The following is a 23,247-nucleotide window of genomic DNA, read 5'->3' as shown; positions in this document are numbered from 1 at the left end:
ATCTTGAACGGTAAGGGTCACCCAGCAGCCATTGTATACCAGTGGTGCAGACAATGAATACTTAAGTTTCTTAGATGGGACATGAACCAACCAGGCTGCCCATCCTGGATGTTGTATTTCTTGAGAGTTTGGTACTGCACACAGAGGCAATTAGAAGATTCCATCACACTTCTGATTTGTCTCCCTTAAATGTTGGGAAGTGTTTGGGTGTCAGGTGGGCCACATTCCTCAGGAAATCCAGCTCTAATCTGTTCTGGTAACCAAGATAAGACCATAAGACCTTAAGACATAGGAGCAGAATTAAGCCATTTGGCCCATCAAGTCTGCTCTGCTATTCAATCATGGTTGATCATTTCTCCCCTCCTCAATCCCACTCCCTGGCCGTCTCTGCCCAACCTTTGATGCCATGTCCAATCAAGAACCTATCAATCACTGCCTTAAATACACACAATGACCTGGCCGCCATAGCTGCCTGGGATAACAAATTCTACAAATTCACCACCCTTTGGTTAAAGGAATTTCTCCACATCTGTTTTAAATGAACGCCCCTCTATCTTAAGGCTGTGCCCTCTTGTCCTAGACACCCCACCATGGGGAAATATCCATTCCACATCTACACTGTCCAGGTCTTTCAACATTCAAAAGGTTTCAATGAGATTCCCTCTTCATCCTTCTGAATTCCAGTAAGTAGAGCCATCAAACATTCCTCGTATGATAACCCTTTCATTCCCTGAATCATCCTTGTGAACCCTCTCCAATGACAGCACATCTTTTCTCAAATGAGTGCCCAAAACTGTTCACAATACAAGGTGAGACCTCACCAGTGCTTCAGCATCACTTCCTTGCTCTTGTACTCTAGAACTCTTGAAATGAATGGTAACATTGAATTAGCCTTCCTCGTCACCAACTCAACCTGCAAGTTAACCTTTAGGGTGTTCCGCACAAGGGCTCCCAAGTCCTTTTGCATCTCAGATTTTTGGATTTTCACCCCATTTGGAAAATAGTCTGCACATTTACTTCTACTACCTACCATGCATTTTCCAACATTGTATTTCGATTGTCACTTTCTTGCCCATTCTCTTAATCTGTCTAAGTCCTTCTGCAGCCGACCTGTTTCCTCAACACTACCTGGCCCTCCAACAATCTTCATATCATCTGCAAATTTAGTTACAAAGCCACCTATTTCATCATCTAAACCACTGATATGCAGCATAAAAAGGAGCAGTCTCAACAGCGACCCCTGCAGAACACCAATAGTCACTGGCAGCCAACCAGACAAGGATCCTTTTATTCCCACTCGCTGCCTCCAACCATGTTAGTAACTTTCCTTTAATACCATGGGCTCTTAACTTGGTAAGCAGCCTCACGTGTGGCACCTTGACAAAGGCCTTCAGAAGGTCCAAATATACAACATTCACTACATCCCCTTCATCTATCCTACTTGTAATCTCATCAACAAATTCAACAGGTTCATCAAGTTTCCCTTAAGGAACCATGCTGACTTTGTCCTATCTTCTCCTGTGTCATCAAGTACATAGAACAGAAAATCTACAGTACAATACAGGCCCTTTGGCTCACAATGCTGTGCCGAACATGTGCTTACTTTAGAAATTACCTAGGGTAACCCATCGCTCTCTATTTTCCTAAGCTCCATGTACCTATCCAGGAGCCTCTTAAAAAACCCTATCATATCCGCCTTCACCGGCAGCCCATTCCACACACTCACCACTCTCTGCATAAAAAACTTACCCCAATTTTGGAGAAGGAAGTCGGAGGATGAGAACGGGAGTGCGGTAGGAACCATTTTGATTTTTTCTTATTCTCATCGGAGTTGAGAGAGGCGGGACTGCACAGGCGTGTGACGATGGGCAGTGAAGCAGGGAAGATTTAAAAAGGACACAGCCTTATACAGCAGGCAGTGGAGTGAGCTGGGAGCAGAGTGAAGGCTTAAGGGCTTTGGCTCAATGGGCTTAGGCAAAGGCGGGCGAGGCAAGGTAAGTTTAGGTTTCAGTTTTTCCTGTTATTTGAGAAATGGGGGAAGTATGAGTGTGAGGGCAGCTTGTTGTTCTTGGTGTCAGATGTGGAGATCCTAGAGTCTCCTAGCCTCCTGGATGTCCACATCTGCGCCAGGTGTGCTGAGCTGCAGCTCCTAAGGGACCATGTTAGGGAACTGGAGCTGCAGCTCGATGACCTTCATCTGGTCAGGGAGAGTGAGGAGTTGATAGAGAGGAGTTACAGGCAGGTGGCCACACCGGGGCCACAGGAGGCAGTCAGGTGGGTCATGGTTAGGAGGGGGAAGAGGAAGAGTCAAGTACTAGAGAGAACCCCAGTGGCTGTACCCCTTGACAATAAGTACTCCTGTTTGAGTACTGTTTGGAGGGGGGGGAGAAGAGGGACAGCCTACCTGGGGAAGCAACAATGGCCGTACCTCCGGCACAGGGTACCGGCCCTGTAGCTGAGAAGAGTAGGGATAGGAAGAGGAAGGCAGTAGTAATAGGGGACTCAGTAGTTAGGGGGTCAGATAGCTGATTCTGTGGACGCAGTCAGGAGACCCAGATGGTAGTTTGCCTCTCTGGTGCCAGGGTCCGGGATGTTTCTGATCGTGTCCAAGATATCCTGAAGTGGGAGGGTCCTCACCCTCAGCCAGAGGTCATGGTACATATAGGTACCAATGACAAAGGTTGGTTACAGGGAAGAGGTCCCGAAAGGAGAATGTAGGGAGTTAGGAAGGCAGTTGAGAAGAAGGACCACAAAGGTAGTAGCTCGGGTTTACTGCCTGTGCCAAGCGACAGTGAGAGTAGGAATGGAATGAGGTGGAGGATAAATGTGTGGCTGAGGGATTGGAGCAGGGGGCAGGGATTCAAGTTTCTGGATCACTGGGACCTCTTTTGGGGCAGGTGTGACCTGTACAAAATGGACGGGTTACACTTGAATCCTAGGGGGACCAATATCCTGGTAGAAAGGTTTAATAGAGCTGTTGGGGCGGGGGGGGGGGGGGGGGTGTTTAAACTAATTTGGCAGGGGGATGGGAACTGGAATGTTGGAGCGGAGGGGAGGGAAAACAGAAATAGATCTAAGGTAGTGAGCAGTAAGGATGTCAGGAAGGACAGGCAGGAGATGGAGCAAACTTGCAGCCATTGGGATGAGTTGCAGTGCAATCAATGCAAAAAGTTCCAAATACTGGACTTAAGGTGTTATACTTAAATGCATGCAGCATAAGGAATAAGGTGGATGATCTTGTTGTACAGTTACAGATTGGCAGGTATGATATTGTGGCCATCACTAAGACGTGGCTAAAGGCTGCATGTCTCTGGGAGTTGAACGTCCAAGGATACATGGTTTATCGGAAGGATAGGCAGGTGGCAGAGGGGGTGGCGTGGCTTTATTGGTAAGAAATGATATTAAATCATTAGAAAGAGCTGACATAGGATCGGAAGGTACAGAATCTTTATGGGTTGAGCTAAGAAACCTCAGGGGTAAAAGGACCCTGATGGCAGTTATCTACAGGCCTCCAAACAGCTGCAGTGATGTGGACTACAAATTACAACAGGAAATAGAAAAGCCTTGCCAGAAGGGCAGTGTTATGATAATTGTAGGGGATTTTAACATGTGAGTGGATTGGGAAAATCAGGTCGGCACTGGATCTCAAGAGGGAGAATTTGTAGAATGTCTATGAGATGGCTTTTTAGAACAGCTTGTTGAGCCCATTGGGGGATTGGCTGTACTGGATTGGGTATTGTGTAATGAACCAGAGGTGATTAGAGAGATGGAAGTGAAGGAACCCTAAGGAGGCAGTGAACACATGACTGAGTTCACTGTGAAATTTGAAAAAGAGAAGCCGAACTCTGATGTGTCAGTATTTCAGTGGAGTCAAGGAAATTACAGTGGCATGAGAGAGGAACTGGCCAAGGTTCACTGGAAAGGGACACTAGCGGGAAGGACAGCAGAGCAGCAGTGGCTGGAGTTTGTGCGAGAAGTGAGGAAAGTGCAAGACAGATGTATTCCAAAGAAGAAGAAATTTTCGAATGGAAAAAGGATGCAACTGCGGCTGACAAGTCAAAGCCAAAGTAAAAGCAAAGGAGAGGGCATACAAGGTAGCAAAAATTAGTGGGAAGACAGAGGATTGGGAAGTTTTTAAAAGCTTACAAAAGGAAACTAAGAAGGTCATTAAGAGGGAAAAGAATTATGAAAGGAAGCTAGCAAATAATATCAAAGAGGATACTAAAAGCTTTCTCAAGTATATAAAGAGTAAAAGACAGGTGAGAGTAGATATAGGACCAATAGAAAATGATGCTGGAGAAATTGTAATGGAAGCTAAGGAGATGGCAGAGGAACTGAACCAATATTTTGCATCAGTCTTCACTGAGGAAGACATCAGCAATACACCGGACATTCAAGGATGCGCAGTCACAATTACAACAGAGAAAGTACTCAGGAAGGGTGTCCTGACGAAGGGTGTCGGCCCGAAACGTCGACAGTGCTTCTCCTATAGATGCTGCCTGGCCTGCTGTGTTCCACCAGCATTTTGTGTGTGTTGTTGTTTAAATTTCCAGCATCTGCAGATATCCTCGTGTTTGCTAAGGAAAATATAGACCTGTTAGCTTGACGTCAGTGGTTGGGAAGTTGTTGGGAGTCGATTGTCAAGGATGAGGTTATGAGGAGGCATATGACAGGATAGGCAGAACTCAGCATGGTTTCCTTAAAGGAAAATCCTGCTTGACAAACCTAGTGCAATTTTTTTGAGGAAATTACAAGTAGGCTAGACAAGGGAGATGCAGTGGATGTTGTGTATTTGGATTTTTAGAAGGCCTTTGACAAGGTGCCGCACATGAGGCTGCTAAACAAGGTAAGAGCCCATGGAATTACGGGAAAGTTACATACGTGGATAGAGCAGTGGTTGATTGGCAGGAAACAGAGAGTGGGAACAAAGGGATCCCATTCTGGTTGGCTGCCAGTTACCAGTGTGTTCCACAGGGCTCCGTGTTGGGGCTGCTTCTTTTTACAATGTATATCAATGATTTGGATTATGGAATAGATGGCTTTGTGGCTAAGTTTGTTGATGATACAAAGATAGGTGGAGGGGCTGGTAGTGCTGAGGAAACAGAGTCTGCAGAGAGACTTGGATAGATTGGGGGAATGTGCAAAGAAGTGGCAAATGAATGACAATGTTGTAAAGTGTACGGTCATGTACTTTGGTAGAAGAAATAAATGGGCAGACTATTATTTAAATGGGGAGAGAATTCAAAGTTCTGAAATGCAACGTGACTTGGGAGTCCTCGTGCAAGATACCCTTAAGGTTGAGTTGGTGGTGAGGAAGGCGAAAGTAATGTTGGCATTCATTTCTAGAGGAATAGAGTATAGGAGCAGGGATGTGATGTTGAGGCTCCATAAAGCACTGGTAAGACCTCACTTGGAATACTGTGTGCTGTTTTGGGCTCCTTATTTAAGAAAGGATGTGCTGACATTGGAGAGGGTTCAGAGAAGATTCACTAAAATGATTCCAGGAATGAGAGGGTTAACATATGAGGAACGTTTGACCACTCTTGGACTGTACTCCTTGGATTATAGAACAATGAGGGGGGACTTCACAGAAATATTTTGAATGTTGAAAGGCATGGACAGAGTGGATGTGGCAAAGTTGTTTCCCATGGTGGGGATGTCTAGTACGAGAGGACATGACTTGAGGATTGCAGGGCATGACTTGAGGATTGCAGGGCGCCCATTCAGAACAGAACAGAGAATTTTTTTAGCCAGAGGGTGGTGAATCTATGGAATTTGTTGCCACGGGCGGCAGTGGAGGCCAAGTCATTGGGTGTATTTAAGGCAGAGATTGATAGGTATCTGAGTAGTCAGGGCATCAAAGGTTATGGTGAGAAGGTGGGGGAATGGGACTAAAGGGGAGATTGGATCAGCTCATGATGAAATGGCGGAGCAGACTCAATGGGCTGAATGGCCGTCTTCTGCTCCTTTGTCTTATGGGCATCTCCTCTGTACCTACTTCCAAGCACCTTAAAATTGTGCCATCTCATGTTAGCCATTTCAGCCCTAGGAAAAAGCCTCTGACTATCCACATGATCAATGCCTCTATCAGGTCACCTCTCATCCTCTGTCGCTCCAAGGAGAAAAGGCAGAGTTCACTCAACCTATTCTCATAAGGCATGCTCCCCAATCCAGGCAACATCCTTGTAAATCTCCTCTGCACCTTTTCTATAGTTTCCACATCCTTCCTGTAATGAGGTGACCAGAACTAAGCACAGTACTCCAAGTGGGGGTCTGACCAGGGTCCTATATAGTTGTAACATTACCTCTCAGCTCTTAAACTCAATCTCATGGTTGATGAAGGCCAATGCACCATATGCCTTAATCACAGAGTCAAACTGTGCAGCTGCTTTGTGTGTCCTAGGGACTCAGACCCCAAGATCCCTCTGATCCTCCACACTGCCTAGAGTCTTACCATTAATACCATAGTATGCCATAAAATTTGACCTACCAAAATGAACCACCTCACACTTATCTGGGTTGAACTCCATCTGCCACATCTCAGCCTAATTTTGCATCCTATCAATGTCCCGTTGTAACCTCTGACAGCCCTCCACACTATCCACAACATCCCCAACCTCTGTCATCAGCAAATTTACTAAGCTATCCCTCCACTTCCTTATCCAGGTCACATAAAAATCACAAAGAGAAGGGGTCCCAGAACACATCCCTGAGGCACACCGCTGGTCATCGATCTCCATGCAGCATATGACCCATCCACAACCACTCTTTGCCTTTTGTGGGCAAGCCAATTCTGGATCCACAAAGCAAGGTCTCCTTGGATCCCATGCCTCCTTATTTTCTCAATAAACCTTGCATGGGATACCTTATCAAATGCTTTGCTGAAATCCACATACACTACATCTACTGCCCTACCTTCATCAACATGTTTAGTCATATCCTCAAAAAATCCAATCAGGCTCGTAAGGCATGACCTGCCTTTGACAAAGCCATGCTGACTATTCCTAATTATATTATGCCTCTCCAAATGTTCTTAAATCCGGCCTCTCAGGATCTTTTCCATCAAGTTACCAACCACTGAAGTAAGATTCCCTGGTCTATAATTTCCTGGGCTATCTCTACTCCCTTTCTTGAATAAGGGAACAACATTTGCAACCCTCCAATCCTCTGGAGCCTCTCCCATCCCCATTGATGATGCAAAGATCATTGAGAGAGGCTCAGCAATCTCCTCCTTCACCTCCCACACCTCCCACAGTAGCCTCAGGTGCATCTCGTCTGGTCCCGAAGACTTATCCAACTTGATGCGTTCCAAACACTCCAGCAAATCCTCTTTCTTATTATCTATATGTTCAAGCTTTTCAATCCGCTGCAAGACATCACAACAATCGCCAAGATCCTTTTCCATAGTGAATACTGAAGCACCTGTGCTATCTCTTCCTGTTCCATACACTTTTCCATATTATCCTTAACAGCTGACCGCAACATCTTCCCAACCACTGAGGTCAAGCTAACTGGTCTATTATTTCCTTTCTGCTGCCTTTCTCCTTTCTTAAATAGTGCAATGATATTTGCAATTTTCCAGTCCTCGGGCACCTCGGAGTCCAATGTTTTTGAAAGATCATTTTAATGCCTCCAGAATCTCTAACACTATCTCTTTCAAAACCCTAGGGTGCAGTTCATCTGGTCTGGGTGACATGTACCCTTAGGTCTTTCAACTTTTTGAGCACCTTCTCCCCTGTAATAGTAACTGCACTCACTTCTCTTCCTTCACACACTACAATATCTGGCACACTGTTAGAGTCTTCCACAGTGAAGACTGATGCAAAATACTCATTTAGTTCATCTGCCATCTTTTTGTCCCCCAGCCTCCTTTTCTAGCTTGTCCCCATCCACTCTCATCTCTCTTTTATCTACTTGAAAAAGCTTTTACTATCTGCTTTGATATTGCTTGCTAGCTTGCTTTCATGTTTCATCTTTTCCCTCCTAATGATTCTTTTAGTTGCTCTCCTTAAGTTTTTAAAGCTTCCGAATCCTATATCTCCCCACTAATTTTTGTTTTGCTGTATACATTCTCTTTTGTTTTTTTTACATAAGTTTTGACTTCCATTGTCAGCCATGTTTTGCCATTTGAGTATTTCTTTGTTTGTGGGCTACATCTGTGCTGCACCTTCCTCATCTTTCGCAGAAACTCACATCATTGCTGCTCTCCTGTCAACCCTGCCAGCGTCTCCTTCCACCTTACTTTGACCAACCCCTCTCTCGTACCACTGTAATACTGCTATGTCAGACTTTACTTTCTCCCTATCAAATTTCAATCTGAACTCAATCATATTGTGATCACTGGCTCCTAAGGGCTCTTTTACCTTAAGCTCCCTAATTGCCTCAGGTTCATTACATAACAACCAAACTAGTATAGCTGATCCCCAGTAGGTTCAATGACAAACTGCTCTAAAAAGCCATCTTGTCAGCATTCAACAAACTCACTCTCTTGGGATCCATTACCAATCTGATTTTTCCCGTTGACCTGCATGTTAAAATCTCCCATGACTATCATAATGTTGCCCTTTTGACACATCTTTTCCATCTCCTGTTGTAATCTATGGTTCATATCCCAGCTAGTGTTGGGAGGCCAGTACATAACTGCCATCAGGGTCCTTGTACTCTCACAGTTTCTTAAATCAATCCACAAGGATTCAACATCTTCTGATCCTATGTCACATCTTTCTACTGATTTGATGCCATTCTTTACCAGCAGAGCCACACCACTCCCTCTGCCTACCTTCCTATCTCTCCAATACATGTAACCTTGGACATTTGACATTCGGCTCCCAACTACAACTATCCTCCGTCATGATTCAGTGATGGCCACAACATCACACCTGACAATCTGTAATAATGCAAGATCATCATCCACCTTATTTTTTATATTCCATCATTAAGATACAACACACTGAGTGATGTGCTTGCTACTCTTTTGATTTTGCATCCCTAATGCACTGATATTCACCCTGCTGGCTACAATTTTATCCTCTCATCTGCCCGCCATCCCTGATGGTCTGACTGCACGCCATTTTTGTGTTTTTACCATCCATCTTATCCTGAGTCCCTTCATTCTAGTTCCCACCCCGGTGCCAAACTAGTTTAAACTCTCCCCGAAAGATCTAATAAAGCTACCCGTGAAAATATTGCCCCCCCCCGGTCCAATAAGGTGTAATTACTCAATGACGGTATGCACTTGGCGATAGTAATAATGCCAATGCAAGTTAAAGGTAGAAGTTAGACACTCCCCCAGTGATGATTATTGCCATACATTGTTGTGGGACTTCATTACTTGCCACTTATTAATGCATCCTGAATGTTACCTCAGTTCCACGAAGAGATCTTCATGCCACACTCAAATCAATCATAGTGGCAATGATTCTCACTTCACCTCTGAAACACAAGTTCATTGTACTAAGGATGCAATGAAGCCTGGAGCCAAGTAATCCGAGCAGAATGCAAACCAGGATCAGGTAGGTGCACTGGACACAGAACAGTACAGGCCCTTTTGCCCACTATATTGTGTCAACATTTTAACCAACTCCAAGTTCAATCTAAACCTCCATTCTTCTCTTATTCAGTGCCTATCCAAAGAGTCTCTTAAATGCTCCTAATGTATATGCTTCTACCAACCCTGGCAGTGTGCTCCATGCACTTATCGCTCTCTGTACAAAAAAAACCTACTTCTAACGAACCCCTACAGGTTGCTCTAATCCCCTTAACACTTAACAGTACATCCTCTTGCATTAGCTGCTGCCCTTTTGGGAAGGCAGCATCAAGTTTCCTCTCAAGAACTCAATCTCCCAACTAGTGAAGCCAACACACCATATGCTTTCTTAACCACTCTATCAACTTGCATGACAACTTTAAGGGATCAATGAACGTGGACCCCAAGTTCATTCTTTTCCACCACACTGCTAAGAATTCTCCCTTTAATCTTGTACTCTTCCTTCACGTCCAACTTTCAGAGTGCATCATGTCACATTTTTTGCAGACTGAACTCCCTCTGCCACTTCTCAGCCCAGCTCTGCATCCTATTGATGTCCATTTGTAACCAAGGATAACCTTCTACACTATCTACACCACCATCAAACTATGTGCTGACTGCAAACTTACTAATCTACACTTCTACTTCCTACTCTAAGTCATTATAGAAGTCACAAAGATCTGTGGGTTCCAGAATAGATCCCTGAGGAACACTAGTCCCAATGCTTGTAAATCCTGTCTTTAGAATCCTCCCCAAGTTTGCCCATCACTTTGTAGATTCACTGCTCTACAATTCCCAGGATAATCCATATTCCTTTACTTGAACAACTGAATAACTTTTGCCATTCTCTGACCTTCTGGTACCACTCATGGCCAGTGAGGACACAAAGATCATTACCCATGTTGCAGCAATGTCTTCCCTCACTTGCCATAGTACTCTTGGGTACATCCCATCTGGTCATAGGGACTTATCTACCTTAAAGCTTTTCAAAATTTCCAGTGCATCCTTTCTTAACATTAACTTGTTCAAGCACATTAAGACTTTCCTACACTGTCCTCATATTCATTGAGGTGCCTCTCACTGATGAATATTGAAGAATTAAGGATCTCCTTTACCTCCTCCAATTCTAGGCACACACTTCCTTCTTCATCCCTGATCAGTCCCTACCTTCACTTTAGTCATCCTCCTGTTTTTCACACATGTGTAGAACACCCTGGCATTTTCCTTAATCCTGCACACCAAAGCCTCCTCATGTCTGCTTCTAGCTCTCCTCAGTCCCTCCTTAAGCTCCTTCTTGTAATGCGGTACCTCTTAAGAGCACTGTATGATCATTGCTTCATAAGTAGTATGCTCATTTCTTCCTAGTGCTAATCAACATTCTACCACTTTTGACAACCATGGTTCCCACACTCTACCATCATTTCCCTGCCTCAAAGGGACAAATGTATTCAGGACTCCATGCAAGTGTTCCCTAAACAACCTCTAAAGTTCTAGGAGTTGTGGTCATCTTTGAAATGTTCACCCACTGAGATCTGTCACATGACCAGGCTCATTGCTTAGTACTAGATCCATATGCTCTCTCCTCTAGTCAGCCTGTCCATTTACTATGTCAGGAATCCTTCCTGGAACCACCTAACAGATTCTCCCCCAACTAAACTTTTTGCATGAAGGAGATCTTCAGGTGTAACCCATCCTTTGTGCATAGGTCATACCTTCCCCAGAAGGGATCCTAATGACCCACAAATCTGAAACAGTAGCCCCTGCACCAATTCCTCAGCCACACATTCATCCACCATATTCTATTTTCACCTTCACTGGCACATGGCACAAGCAGCAATCTAGAGATTTCTCCCTGAAGTCCTGCTTTTTAGCTTCCTTCTAAGTACCCTTTTAAAAAAATTATTTAGAGATACAGCACAGTAAAAGATCCTTCTGGCCCAACAAGCCTATTTAACCCATACACTTTTTGGAACGTGGGAGGAAACCAGAGCACCTGGAGAAACTAACACTCACGGGAAGAACGTACATACTCCTTACATGGACAGCAGCAGAACTGAACCTGGGTCGCTGCCACTGTAAGAGCATCACGCTAATCACTATGGTACCATGCCAGCCAAAATTTGCCCTTCAGGACTTTGTCCCTTTTCCTACCTATATCACTGGTAACACTACGTACCAAGACTTAGGCTGCTCAACTTTCCCCTTAAGAAAAAAGCGGAACTGATCCAAGACATCCTTGGAGGTCCCTGGCACCTGGGAGGCATCATACCATCTGGGAGTGTCTTTCATGTCTGTTACCCTACCTATTGAATCCCCCATCACCACTGGTTTCCCCTTCTTCTTTCCCTTCTGAGCCACAGAGAGAGATTTAGGCCAAAGGCCTGGTCACAACAGCTGTTCACTGATAGTCCCTTCAACAGTATCCAAAGCACTATATTTGTTACTGAAGGGAACTACCACAGGGGTAGTTCTGCACTGTCTACCTATTCTCTTTCTCTCTGCTGATAGTCATCCAGTTGTTACCTGCCTCCTGTGACTTGAGTGTGACTGCCTTGCTGTGGTTCCTGTCTATCAACTCCTCATTCTCCTGAATGATCTGTAGATCATCCAGCTCTGCCTCCAGTTCCCTAATGCTGTTTGTAATAGGCTACAGCCACATGCTCTTCTCACAGGTGTAGTCATCAGGGAAGCACACACAACACACTGGAGGAACTCAGCAGGTCAGGCAGCATCTGTGGAAACAAATAATCAACAGTTCGAGCCGAGACCCTTCATTAGGACTGAAGAGGGAGGGGGCAGGGGCCCTATAAAGAAGGTGGGGGGAGGGTGGGAAGAAGGCTGGTAGCTGCCAGGTGAAAAACCAGCAAGGAGAAAGATCAAGGGGTGGAGGAGGGGAAGTAGGGAAGGGATGGGCAGGAAAGGTGAAGAAGGAATGTAAGGGGAAAGCACTATAGGTAGTAGAAGGAGGCAGCAGAGTGGAACTGGGATGGGGGAAGGGAGGGGGAGGGAATTACTGGAAGATGGAGAATTCAAAGTTCATGCCAAAGGGCTGGAGACTACCCAGACAGTATATGAGGTGTTGCTCCTCCAACCTGAGTTTGGCCACATCATGGCAGTAGAGGCGGCCATGTAGGGACATATCCGAAGGGAATGTGAAGCAGAGTTGAAGAGGGTGGTAACCGGGAGATCCTGTCTGTTGTGGCGGACGAAGTGGACTCTGAATCTGTGTCAGGTTTCACCGATGTAGAGGCGGCCGCACCGGATGCAATAGGTGACCGGAACAGACTCACAAGTGAAGTGTTGCCTCACCTGGAAGGACTGTTTGGGGCCCTAAATGGTGGTAAGAGAGGAGGTGTAGGGACAGGTGTAGCACTTACACTTGCAGTGATAAGTGGCAGGTGGGAAATCTGTGGGGAGGGACGTGTGGACCAGAGAGTCGCGGAGGGAACAATCCCTGCGGATCTCTTACCACCATTCGGGGCCCCAAACAGTCCTTCCAGGTGAGGCAACACTTCACTTGTGAGTCTGTTGGGGTCATCTATTGCATCCGGTGCTCCCGGTACAGCCACCTGTACATCAGTGAGACCCGACGCAGATTGGGGGACTGCTTCGTCGAGCATCTCCGTTCTCGTCCACCACAACAGACAGGATCTCCCGGTTGCCACCCTCTTCAACTCCGCTTCACATTCCCACTTGGATATGTCCATACATGGCCTCTTTTGCCAGGTTGAAGGAGTAATACCTCATATACTGTCTGGGTAGTCTCCAGCCCCTTGGCATGAACATTGAATTCTCCATCTTCTGGTAATTTCCTCCCCTTCCCAGTTTCACTCTGCCACCTTCTCCAGCTGCCAATCACCTCCCTCATGGTTCCGCCTCCTTCTACTGCCCAAAGTGCTTTCCCCTTACATTCCTTCTTCACCTTTCCTGCCTATCCCCTCACTCATCCGTTGATCTTTCCCCTTACTGGTTTTTCACCTGGCACCTACCAGTCTTCTCCTTCCCACCCTCCCCCCTGCTGAGTTCCTCCAGCGTGTTGTGCGTGTTGCTTTGACCCCAGCATCTGCAATTAATTTTGTGTTTGTAGTCATCAGGGACATTGGTGATCTCTCTGACCTCCCACATCGTCCAAGAGGAGCTTAACACTGCTCTTACCCATGCAGTAATAAAGACAAAAGAAATTTAACAGAAATCCTCACCCTAGCTTATAACTCTAGAGCCAATGTCCCAGTTCCTCTAACCCTCTCCACTCACACAATGGCCCTTCCATTTAAACCTAACTTCTTTTTACTATCCTTTGCCAATTGCCTAATTACCCAATCAAATTACAACAGAATAAGAAGTCCCAACTGGTACCGCTTTCTATGTCTCCTGTTCTTGCAAAGAGTAACAGCTCCTGCTACCTGAAATCCGCAACTGGTGAACAGTGGCACTTTGACACTACTGTTCAAAACAGCTTTAATCATTTTAACTAACAGAGTAAACCAATCTGGTGCTAAGTAGGTAGTTTGGATTGCAATTTTCTACATTGCCATGAAAAGGCCAGCATTATGTTGTACTGTTCTAACCCTATTGCCTATGCCATATTCAGTGTTACCAAGCATTTCTTATCATTTTTCAGATATCATGTGTTAATAAGATATATGCAGTAAATGGCTGGGGCTTCAGGAGTGTTGCAATATAGGTGAAGCTTTGGGTGTGAGTTCATACCTCTCTGAAAACAGCATTCCACATACTTGCATTTCCTGGCCAAAGCATTTAACAAAAAAAAACTTGGGTGGCATTTTGCAGCTGCACAAAACAATAGCCCGGCTACACAAGGAATATTGTATACAGTTCTGGACACAACACTACAGGAAGGATGAGGTAATATTAGAAAAAGTGCACAGGAGATTCACAATACTGCCTAGAGTTGAGGGTCTTGTAAGGACAGACTGTAGTAATTGGGTAAGTAATTTGTAGATCATGTATGCCTTGCACTGCTTACATGGGTTTTCTGCATGCACCAAACCAAATGACTCCTCCTCCACTCTGAATGATAGTGGTTTAGGGATTTTCAGAGTTAGTGAAGAAACTACATTTCAAGGAGGATTTCTGAACAAAGCACCTCTCACCTCTGGTCCTTGTGCTTCTGCAAATGAAGTGTGGCAGTGGTGACAGGGGGCCTAGTGACCTCATCCCCTTCCTGACTCTTACTTTTATTTATTTAGAAATAGACAGAAAATGCCCTTTCAGCACTTTTGACCACACTGCACACTGCCAATTTAACCCAAACTTCATCTTGGGACAATTTACAATAACCAATTAACCTACCTGGTATGTCTTTGGACTGTGAGCAGAAACTGGAAGACCTGGCAAAAACCCACGCATTCCACTGGAAGAAGGTACAGAGACTCCTTACAGCTGACTCTGGGATTGAACTCCAAACTTCCATGTCCGAGCTGTAGACAGCATCACAATAACCACTAGGCTAATTGCAGTGCCCATGATTCTTGCTGTGAGAGGGACCTTTCTTTCCGGATGTACATCTACTTTTTGTGATTGAGCCTGGAACCATCTTAAGGAGGCTAAGGTTGGGCATGTGAACAATATGGCTTGTCTACAAAAGCCAAATGACTGTATAATAAAGATGAATTTGATAAAGCCCTATACTGTCATTTAACGCATTTCTAGATAAAAATAATAGTGTCATGGCTAATCCACCCAACTAAATGTAAATTGGAAATAATGATTTATAACTCTCAGGAAAAAAAGTTCTCAATAATATGATTTCAATTCAGAATCAGATTTAATATCACCAGCATATGTCATAAAATTTGTTAACTTAGCAGCAGTAAAATGTAATACATGATTTTGAAAAAATAATTAAGTCAATTACAGTAAGTGTATGCATATTAATAGTTAAATTAAAAATAGTGGAAAAAGAGAAATAATATTTTTAAAAAGTGAGGTAGTGTTCATGGGTTCAATGTCCATTTAAGAATTGATGGCAGAGGAGAAGAAGCTGTTCCTGAATTGCTGGGTGTGTGCTCTCAGGTTTCTGTACCTCCTTCATGATTACATGAATTGCATCATGCAGTTCACACTTTCAATTCCATGATTTGTCATGTAAATAGAAGAATCAATATATTCTTACCACAGGCTCCCATCCCAGCAATAATTTAGCTTTTCTGATATCTGGATTTCGTCGTTGGGGATCGTCTTGTGCTTCTGGAAGTGACAAAATTTCACTTCTGCTCCCTGCTGGAGAGAAAAAATAATACAGCTCAACTCTGACATGATACAGTGCTATTAATTTTGAATTAACAAGAAAGACTGAATAACCAAGTGGCTTACACTTTCTGGAATTATGAGGATATGAGTTAAAGCTGTGAAAATGGCTTTAACTTGCATCTCCAAATATTTCATATCATAATTACAGAAACCACTGAAAATAATGGCACTCACACATTCGTAACCTGAAATACTATGGTAATCAAAACTGAGGTAAATCAAATGTGACTAGTTCTACAAGGGTCTCATTTGGGACCACAGCTTTGGCAAGCAGGATATTAAGGAGAATCCTAAAAATTGTTAAGTACTATCTTGCTGCTTAGGAAAAGAGTTCCTTCAGGGGCCAGAAGAAAATCCACTTGAGGAACCACTAGATAAGAGTAGGATCCTAAGTGAATACATCTCATTTTCCATAGACAATACCAATAAGGAAGATGGGGAATATGGGGAGGGGTACATCAATATTCTGGAATATATCTGTGCCAGAAAGGAGAAAGTGTTCCAGGCATTTGGCATTGATTAACATGGATAAATCCCTGGCGCCTACTGGAATCTATCCCAGAATACAATGACAAACAAGAGAGCATATTGCTGGGATTCTGCATTAACTACAGGTGAGTTACCAGATCAGGAGATCGAGTCAGAGTCATAGAAAAATACAGCCAGAAACAGGCCCTTTGGCCCATCTAGTCCACACTGAACCACTTATCCTGACTACCCTCATTGACCTGCACCCAGACCATAGCCCTGCCATCCATGTACCTATCTAAACCTCTCTTAAATGTTGAAATCAACCTCACTTGCGCTCGCAGCTTAACCCTCAGTGAAAATGTTTCCCCTTACATTCCCTTTAAATTTCTCATCTTGACCTTTAGTTGCAGACCCACCCAACCTCAGAGGAAAAAAACGCCTGTATTTACCCTGTTAATACCCCTCAATTTTGTATACCTCTATCAAATCTCCCCTCAATCTTCCACGTTCCAAGGAATAAAGCCTTAACTATTCAATCTTTCCTTGTAACCCAGGTCCTCCAGACCCAACAACATCCTTGCAAATTTTCTCTGTACTCTTTCAGAATCAGGTTTACTATCACTGGCATGTGACATGAAATTTGTTAACTTAGTAGCAGCAGTTCAATGCAATACACACTATAGAAGAAAAAAACAAAATAATAATAATAAGTAAATCAATTACATTATACATTTAGGAATCAGGTGGCAGAAGGGAAGAAGTTGTTCATGAATTGCTGAATGTGTGCCTTCAGGCTTCTGTAACTCCTACCTGATGGTGACAGTGAGAAAAGAACATGCCCTGGTTGCTGTTGGTCCTTAATAATGGATGATGCTTTTCTGAGGAGATGTCCTGGGTGCTTTGTAAGCTAGTACCCAAGATGGATCTGCAGCTTCTTTCAGTCCTGTGCAGTAGCCCCCCTCCCATACTAGACAGTGATGCAACCTGTCAGAATGCTCTCCATAGTACATCTATATAAGTTTTTAAGTGTATTTCTTGACATACATTCTCCTCAAACTCCTAATGAAGTATAGTCACTGTCTTGCCTTCTTTATAACTGCATCAATATGTTGGGACCAGGTTAGATCCTCAGAGATCTTGACACCCAGGAACTTGAACCTGTTCACTTCAATCTTATTTACATCTTTCCTGTAGGTAGGTGACCATATCTGTTCATAAGACTTCAAATTAGGCCTCACCTATGCCTTATACAACTTCATCATAACATCCTATCTCCTGTACTCAATATTTTTATTTATGAAGGTCAACGTGCCAAAAGCTTTCTTTATGACCCAATCTACTTATGCCACCACTTTCAATGAATTATGGAACTATATTTTCAGATCCTTTTGTCTATCACAATCCTCGGTGCCCTACCGTTCACTGTGTAAGACCTACCCTAGTTGGACCTACTGAAGTGCAACACCTCATATCTGTTTGCATTATATTCACTCTGCCATTTTTTCCAGTTGGTCCAGATCCCACTGCAAGCTCTGATAGTCTTGCTCACCATTCACTGCACCCCCAAGCTTGGTGCCTTCTGCAAATTTGCTGATTCAGTGAACGACACTACCATCCAGGTCACAGACATAATAACAAACAATAATGGACCCAGCACCAATCCTTGCAGCATTCCACTAGTCACAGGCCTCTGGTATCAGAAGCAACCATCTACAACCACTCTCTGGCTTCTTCCACAAAGCCAGTGTCCAATCCAATTTACTACCTCATCCTGAATGCCAAGCAACTGAATCTTCTTGATCAACCTCCCATGTAGGATTTTGTCAAATGCCTTGTTACATCCACTGCCTTGGCTTCATCAACTTTCCTGGTAACTTCCTCAAAAATCGCTGTAAGATTGATCAGACACGACCTATCATGCACAAAGCCATATCAACTATCCCTAATCAGTCCCTGTCTATCCAAGTACTCATATTTGGTCATGGAATATCTTTCAACAATTTTGTCATTACCGATGTCAGGCTCACCAGCCTATAATATCCTCGTTTATTTTAAAGCCTTTCTTAAATAGTGGAAAAACATAAGCTATCCTCCAATCTTCTGGTAGCTCACCTGTTGCTAAGGATGATTTAAATATCTCTGCTATGGCCCTCGCAATTTCTGCACTTTCCTCCCACAGGGTCCGAAGGAACACCGTGTCAGACCCTGGGGATTTATCCACCCTAATTTGCCTCAAGACAGCAAACATTTCCTCTTCTGTAATCTGTCTGCATAGGGTCCATGACCTTGCTGTTGCTTTGCCTCACTTCCTTGGACTCTGTCTGCCTCCTGAGTAAGTACAGATGCAAAAAATCCATTTAAGATCTCCCCCATGTTTTTTGGCTCCACACATAGATTACCATTCTGATCTTCCAGAGGACCAATTTTGTCCCTTGCAATCCTTTTGCTCCTAACATATCTGTAGAATCCTTAGGATTCTCCTTCACCTAGTCTGCCAGGGACACCTCGTGCCTTCTTTTAGTCCTCCTGATTGCTTTCTTAAGTGGTCTCTTGCATTTCTCATACTCCATAAGTAACTCATTTATTCCTATCTGCTATGCATCTTTTACTTCTTAACCGTAGCCTCAATATCTCATGAAAACCAAGGTTCTCTAAACCTGTTATCTTTAACTTTTACTCTGCAAGGCACACACAAGCTTTGTACACAAAATTTCACTTTTGAAGGCCTCCCACTTACCAAGTACATCTGAGCCAGCAAACAGCCTGTCCCAATTCATACTTATCAGATCCCTTCTGATACCATCAAAATTGGCTTTTCTCCCATTTAGAGTCTCAACCCATGGCCCAGATCCATAGGAATTTGTAATTCCTTCTAAACTATTTCTAACCTTCAGCTATCTTAAAATCATCTCAGTTTATTTTAAACTCTAATTGTAGTTGGCTGTTTTTTGCTAGAAATATCTAGCTGATATACATGCATTTAAAAGCAAAGACCCCCCCCCCCCCCACCGGAAGCGCAAAAGGAACTGATATACAGTATTCCATTTCTATCATTTCCAGAACATACGAGTATCATCAAATATGAGCCCATGAATCTACCTTTGTAATGGAGTGATGGAGTGTATCTGTATTTACATTGTGAGAGGAGGAAATTATAGGCCTCAAGTCCGAGAATGCAGTTGAACTTGAATTGACTTTATTTCTTACATCCTTCACATACAAGGAGTAAAAGTTACATCTCCATCTAAATGTGCAATCATTGTAATTTATAATAAATAGAACAGTCAATGTAATATAGAGTACACTCAAATCAGCATGAGTTCATCAGTTTGATGGCCTGGTGGAGAAGCTATTCCGGATCCTGCTGGTCCTGGCTTTTATGCTGTGGTACCATTTTCCAGATAGTAGCAGCTGGAATAGATTGTGGTTGGGATGGCTTGGGTCCCCAATGATCCTTCGGGCTCTTTTTACATACCTGTCCTTGTAAATGTCCTGAATTATGGGAAGTTCACAACCACAGTGGTGCTGCGCTGTCCGCACCACTCTCTGCAGAATCCTGTGATTAAGGGAGGAACAGTTCCCATACCAGGCAGTGATGCAGCCAGTTAGGATATTCTCAGTTGTGCCCCTGTAGAAAGTTCCTAGGATATGGGGGCCCAGACCAAACTTCCTCAACCGCCTGTAGTGAAAGAGGCACTGTTGTGCCTTTTTCACCACACAGCTGGTGTGTACAGACCACGTGAGGTCCTCGGTGATGTGGATGCCAAGGAACTTGAAGCTGTTTACCCTCTCAACCTTAGATCCATTGATGTCAATAGGGGTTAGCCTATCTCCATTCCTCCTGTAATCTACAACCAGTTCCTTTGTTTTTGCAACACTGAGGGAGGTTTTTTCTTGACACCACTGTGTCAGAGAAATTACTTCTTCCCTGTAGGCCACATCGTTATTGTTTGAGATAAGGCCAATCAATGTAGTGTCATTGGGGCAAATTTAATTAGCAGACTGGAGCTGTGGGTGGTGATATAGTCATGGGTATACAGGGAGCAAATGAGGGGACTCAGTACATAGCCCTGAGGGGCTCCTGTGTTGAGAGTCAGAGGGTTGGAGGTGAGGGAGCCGACTCTTACAACCTGCTGGCGATCTGACAGTAAGTCCAGGATCCAGCTGCACAAGGCAGGGTTAAGGCCAGGTCTCAGAACTACAGTGTTGAATGCTGAACAGTAGTCCAAGAACAGCATTCTCACATAAGCATCCTTCTTCTTCAGATGTGTGAGGACAGTATGTAGAGCAGAGGCTATTGTGTCATCTGTGGACCGGTTGTGTTGGTAGGAAAATTGTAGGGGGTCCAGTTTGGGTGGTAGCAAGCTGCAGATGTAATGCTTCATCAGCCTCTCAAAGCATTTGCTTATTCTTGAGGTGAGTGCGACAAGACACCAGTCATTCAGGTATGTTACCTTGGTCTTTTTTGGTACAGCGACAGTGGTGGATAATTTGAAGCAGAAGGGCACTCTACACTGGGAGAGGAAGAGATTAAAAATGTCAGTAACCACACCTGCCAGTTGTGCTGCGCACATCCTAAGTACTCACCCTGGGACGTCGTCCAATCCTGCAGCCCTGAGACTGTCCACTCGGTGGAAACATCTGCGTACCTCAGCCTCAGAGATGACCAGGTTGCAGGTTGTAGTGGTGGCTTTCCTCGGAGGCGCGGAGTTAGCGACAGTGAATCCAGCATACAAGCGATTGAGCTCATCTGGGAGGGAGGGCCGCGATGCTGACGGCACAACATTTGGCTTTGAAGTCTGCGATGGTATGCAGCCCTTGCCACAAGTCGTGTGTGCTGTTTGTTGTGAATCTTGACTCAAATTTCCCTATTTTGTTGTTTCACAGCCTTAATAGCTTTGTGCAGATCATAGCAGGTTTTTTTGAGCTCTAGTTGTTCGTCAGTGATGTAAGCTCAATGTCACGCTGTAAGTGCTGCTTGCATGGAACTACTGATCCAGGGTTTCTGGTTTGGGAAGACCCTGATTGACTTCTGGGGTCAATGTCGTCGATGTACTTCTGGATGAAGCACGTGACTCCATCAGTGAACTTGGAGACATTCTCACCATGGAAGACCTTCCAGTCGACATCACTGAAGCAGTCCTGCAGCATGGAGGCCGAATGGTTGGACCAACAGTGGACAGTTTTAACTATGGCCCCCTCTTGTTTCAGATTCTGCCTGTACGTCAGCAGAAGCAGGATTGAAGAGTGATTTGATTTTCCAAAAGCTGGGCGAAGGAGAGCTTTGTAAGTGTTGCAGAAGACAGTGTAGCAGTGATCAAGTGTGTTATCTACACGAGTGCTCACCTGGATGTGCTGATAAAACTTTGGAGAGACCTTTGTTAGTGACACTCGATTAAAATCACTGGCGATAATGAAGGCAGCCTCTGGGTGTGCAGCCTCCAGCGTGCTGATGGTCTCGTACAGTTCCTTGAGAGCGAGGTACTTTGATTCATTTTAATTAGTGCTGAGGAACTTTTACTTTGCTGGCACCAGTGGTGAAATCAACTTATGATTTGCATATCTCATAAAAAATATATAGGGAAACACAGCTGTACAGCTACTTCACAACAGCAGAGATCTGGTTTCAATCTGACATCATGTACTACCTGTGTGGAGTTTGCACATTTTCTCTGCAACCGTGTGGGCTTTCTCTAGTTCCTAAAGACATGTGACCACTGTAAAGTGCACCTAGCTGTAAGTGAGTGGGAGAGTAATGATGAGAATATGGGAGATAAAAAAAGGAATAATGTAGAGGATTAGTGAAAATATGTGGGGTATTGGTTGGCATGGACTTGATAGGCTAAAGGGCTGGTTTACATATACCACTCTGAATCTACAGTCAAAATAATATTTGCAGTGGCATTGATAGCTTATCAACATTCGCACTTGGAAGTTCTTAGCACTGCAAAATTCCCTATGATGCTTGACAAGAGTGGTATCAGATAAAAGGTGACATACAAAGTAAAACTTGATTAAGTGATAGCTTTTGAATAGAGTGAATTCATGAGTTATCGACACCTCTAAGTTCAAATTTCTGGATTAATTTACATTCTCACCAGCCGTCTCATTCACAATTTTTTGCAATTACTTTTTGTGTCCAAAAACAGTGAGATGATATGTCTTTTTTTTAATATACAAAAAGGAGGGGGGAGGAGGAGGGTATTCAAGCACCTACAGATGAGGTGATATTAACTAGGAAGGTGCAATAGGTTAGAATTAAAGGAGGACAACAAAAACAGAGTTAAAGAGACATGGGTTGTGCGTACAAAGCATGATTTGACCTCTGGGCGAGAATCTCATGTTTTAGGGACTATCAGACAGGTGAATGGCAGATGCACAAGTGAAAAAAATAAGAGGAGCTCAAGTTTCTGGAGGAAAGAATGCCAGCCAGCAGAATACTGGAATCCTGTCCAGACAGAATGAAAGTATTGCTGAGAGAGGGGTATTTTGGTGATTGAGAGATCATGGAGGCAAAAGCATAACTTCACTCTACAACTGAAAAACTAATTGTGTTTCAGATAAATGTAGACAGTAACTGATGGGATTGAAGATAATGGCCTTCAATTTCCCCCCGATATTTAATTATTAAATAATACTGCTCTTCTGATACTGGATGCCTGACAAAATACAGTTATAGATGGTGAAGAGAAGTGATGCTAAGGTAGAGCTGTACTTAGTCAGTGTTTGTATGGAATCTGATATTTTTGAATTATGCTGTAGGATGCAGATGAGAAATCAGAAGCAGCTAAAGATCAGTCCTTAAAAGAATCCAGAGACACCAGTGCGGGATTGGAAGTGACATCACTGCAGGTGTCTCTGGCTTTGTTTTAGATAAGAATAAGGCAGTAAAATTTGCAGCCATTTGAAAGATACATTAAAACATTCTGTAAAGGAATTAAATTTCTGCCCTACTCACACTATCTTGGTAAATCACC

General features: G+C 43.9%; 1 protein-coding gene across 3 annotated transcripts in view; it reads right to left on the bottom strand.

The window, feature by feature from the left end:
- The window catches only part of uxs1 (UDP-glucuronate decarboxylase 1), a 103,431-nt gene that overhangs the window by 3,978 nt on the left and 76,206 nt on the right, over window positions 1-23,247 (bottom strand). For 2 of the 3 annotated variants that reach the window (XM_059964372.1, XM_059964374.1), the window contains one exon: window positions 15,663-15,769. In XM_059964372.1, the coding sequence (XP_059820355.1) occupies window positions 15,663-15,769 (107 nt within the window). The remainder of the gene's footprint in view (window positions 1-15,662; window positions 15,770-23,247) is intronic. The other variant, XM_059964373.1, reaches the window with a different exon arrangement.

This window comes from Hypanus sabinus, chromosome 3 (assembly GCF_030144855.1).
Source record: "Hypanus sabinus isolate sHypSab1 chromosome 3, sHypSab1.hap1, whole genome shotgun sequence".
NCBI classification, from domain to species: domain Eukaryota; kingdom Metazoa; phylum Chordata; class Chondrichthyes; order Myliobatiformes; family Dasyatidae; genus Hypanus; species Hypanus sabinus.
The sequence above is the reverse complement of the archived record's forward strand: the minus strand, read 5'-3'. Positions and strand labels throughout refer to the sequence as shown.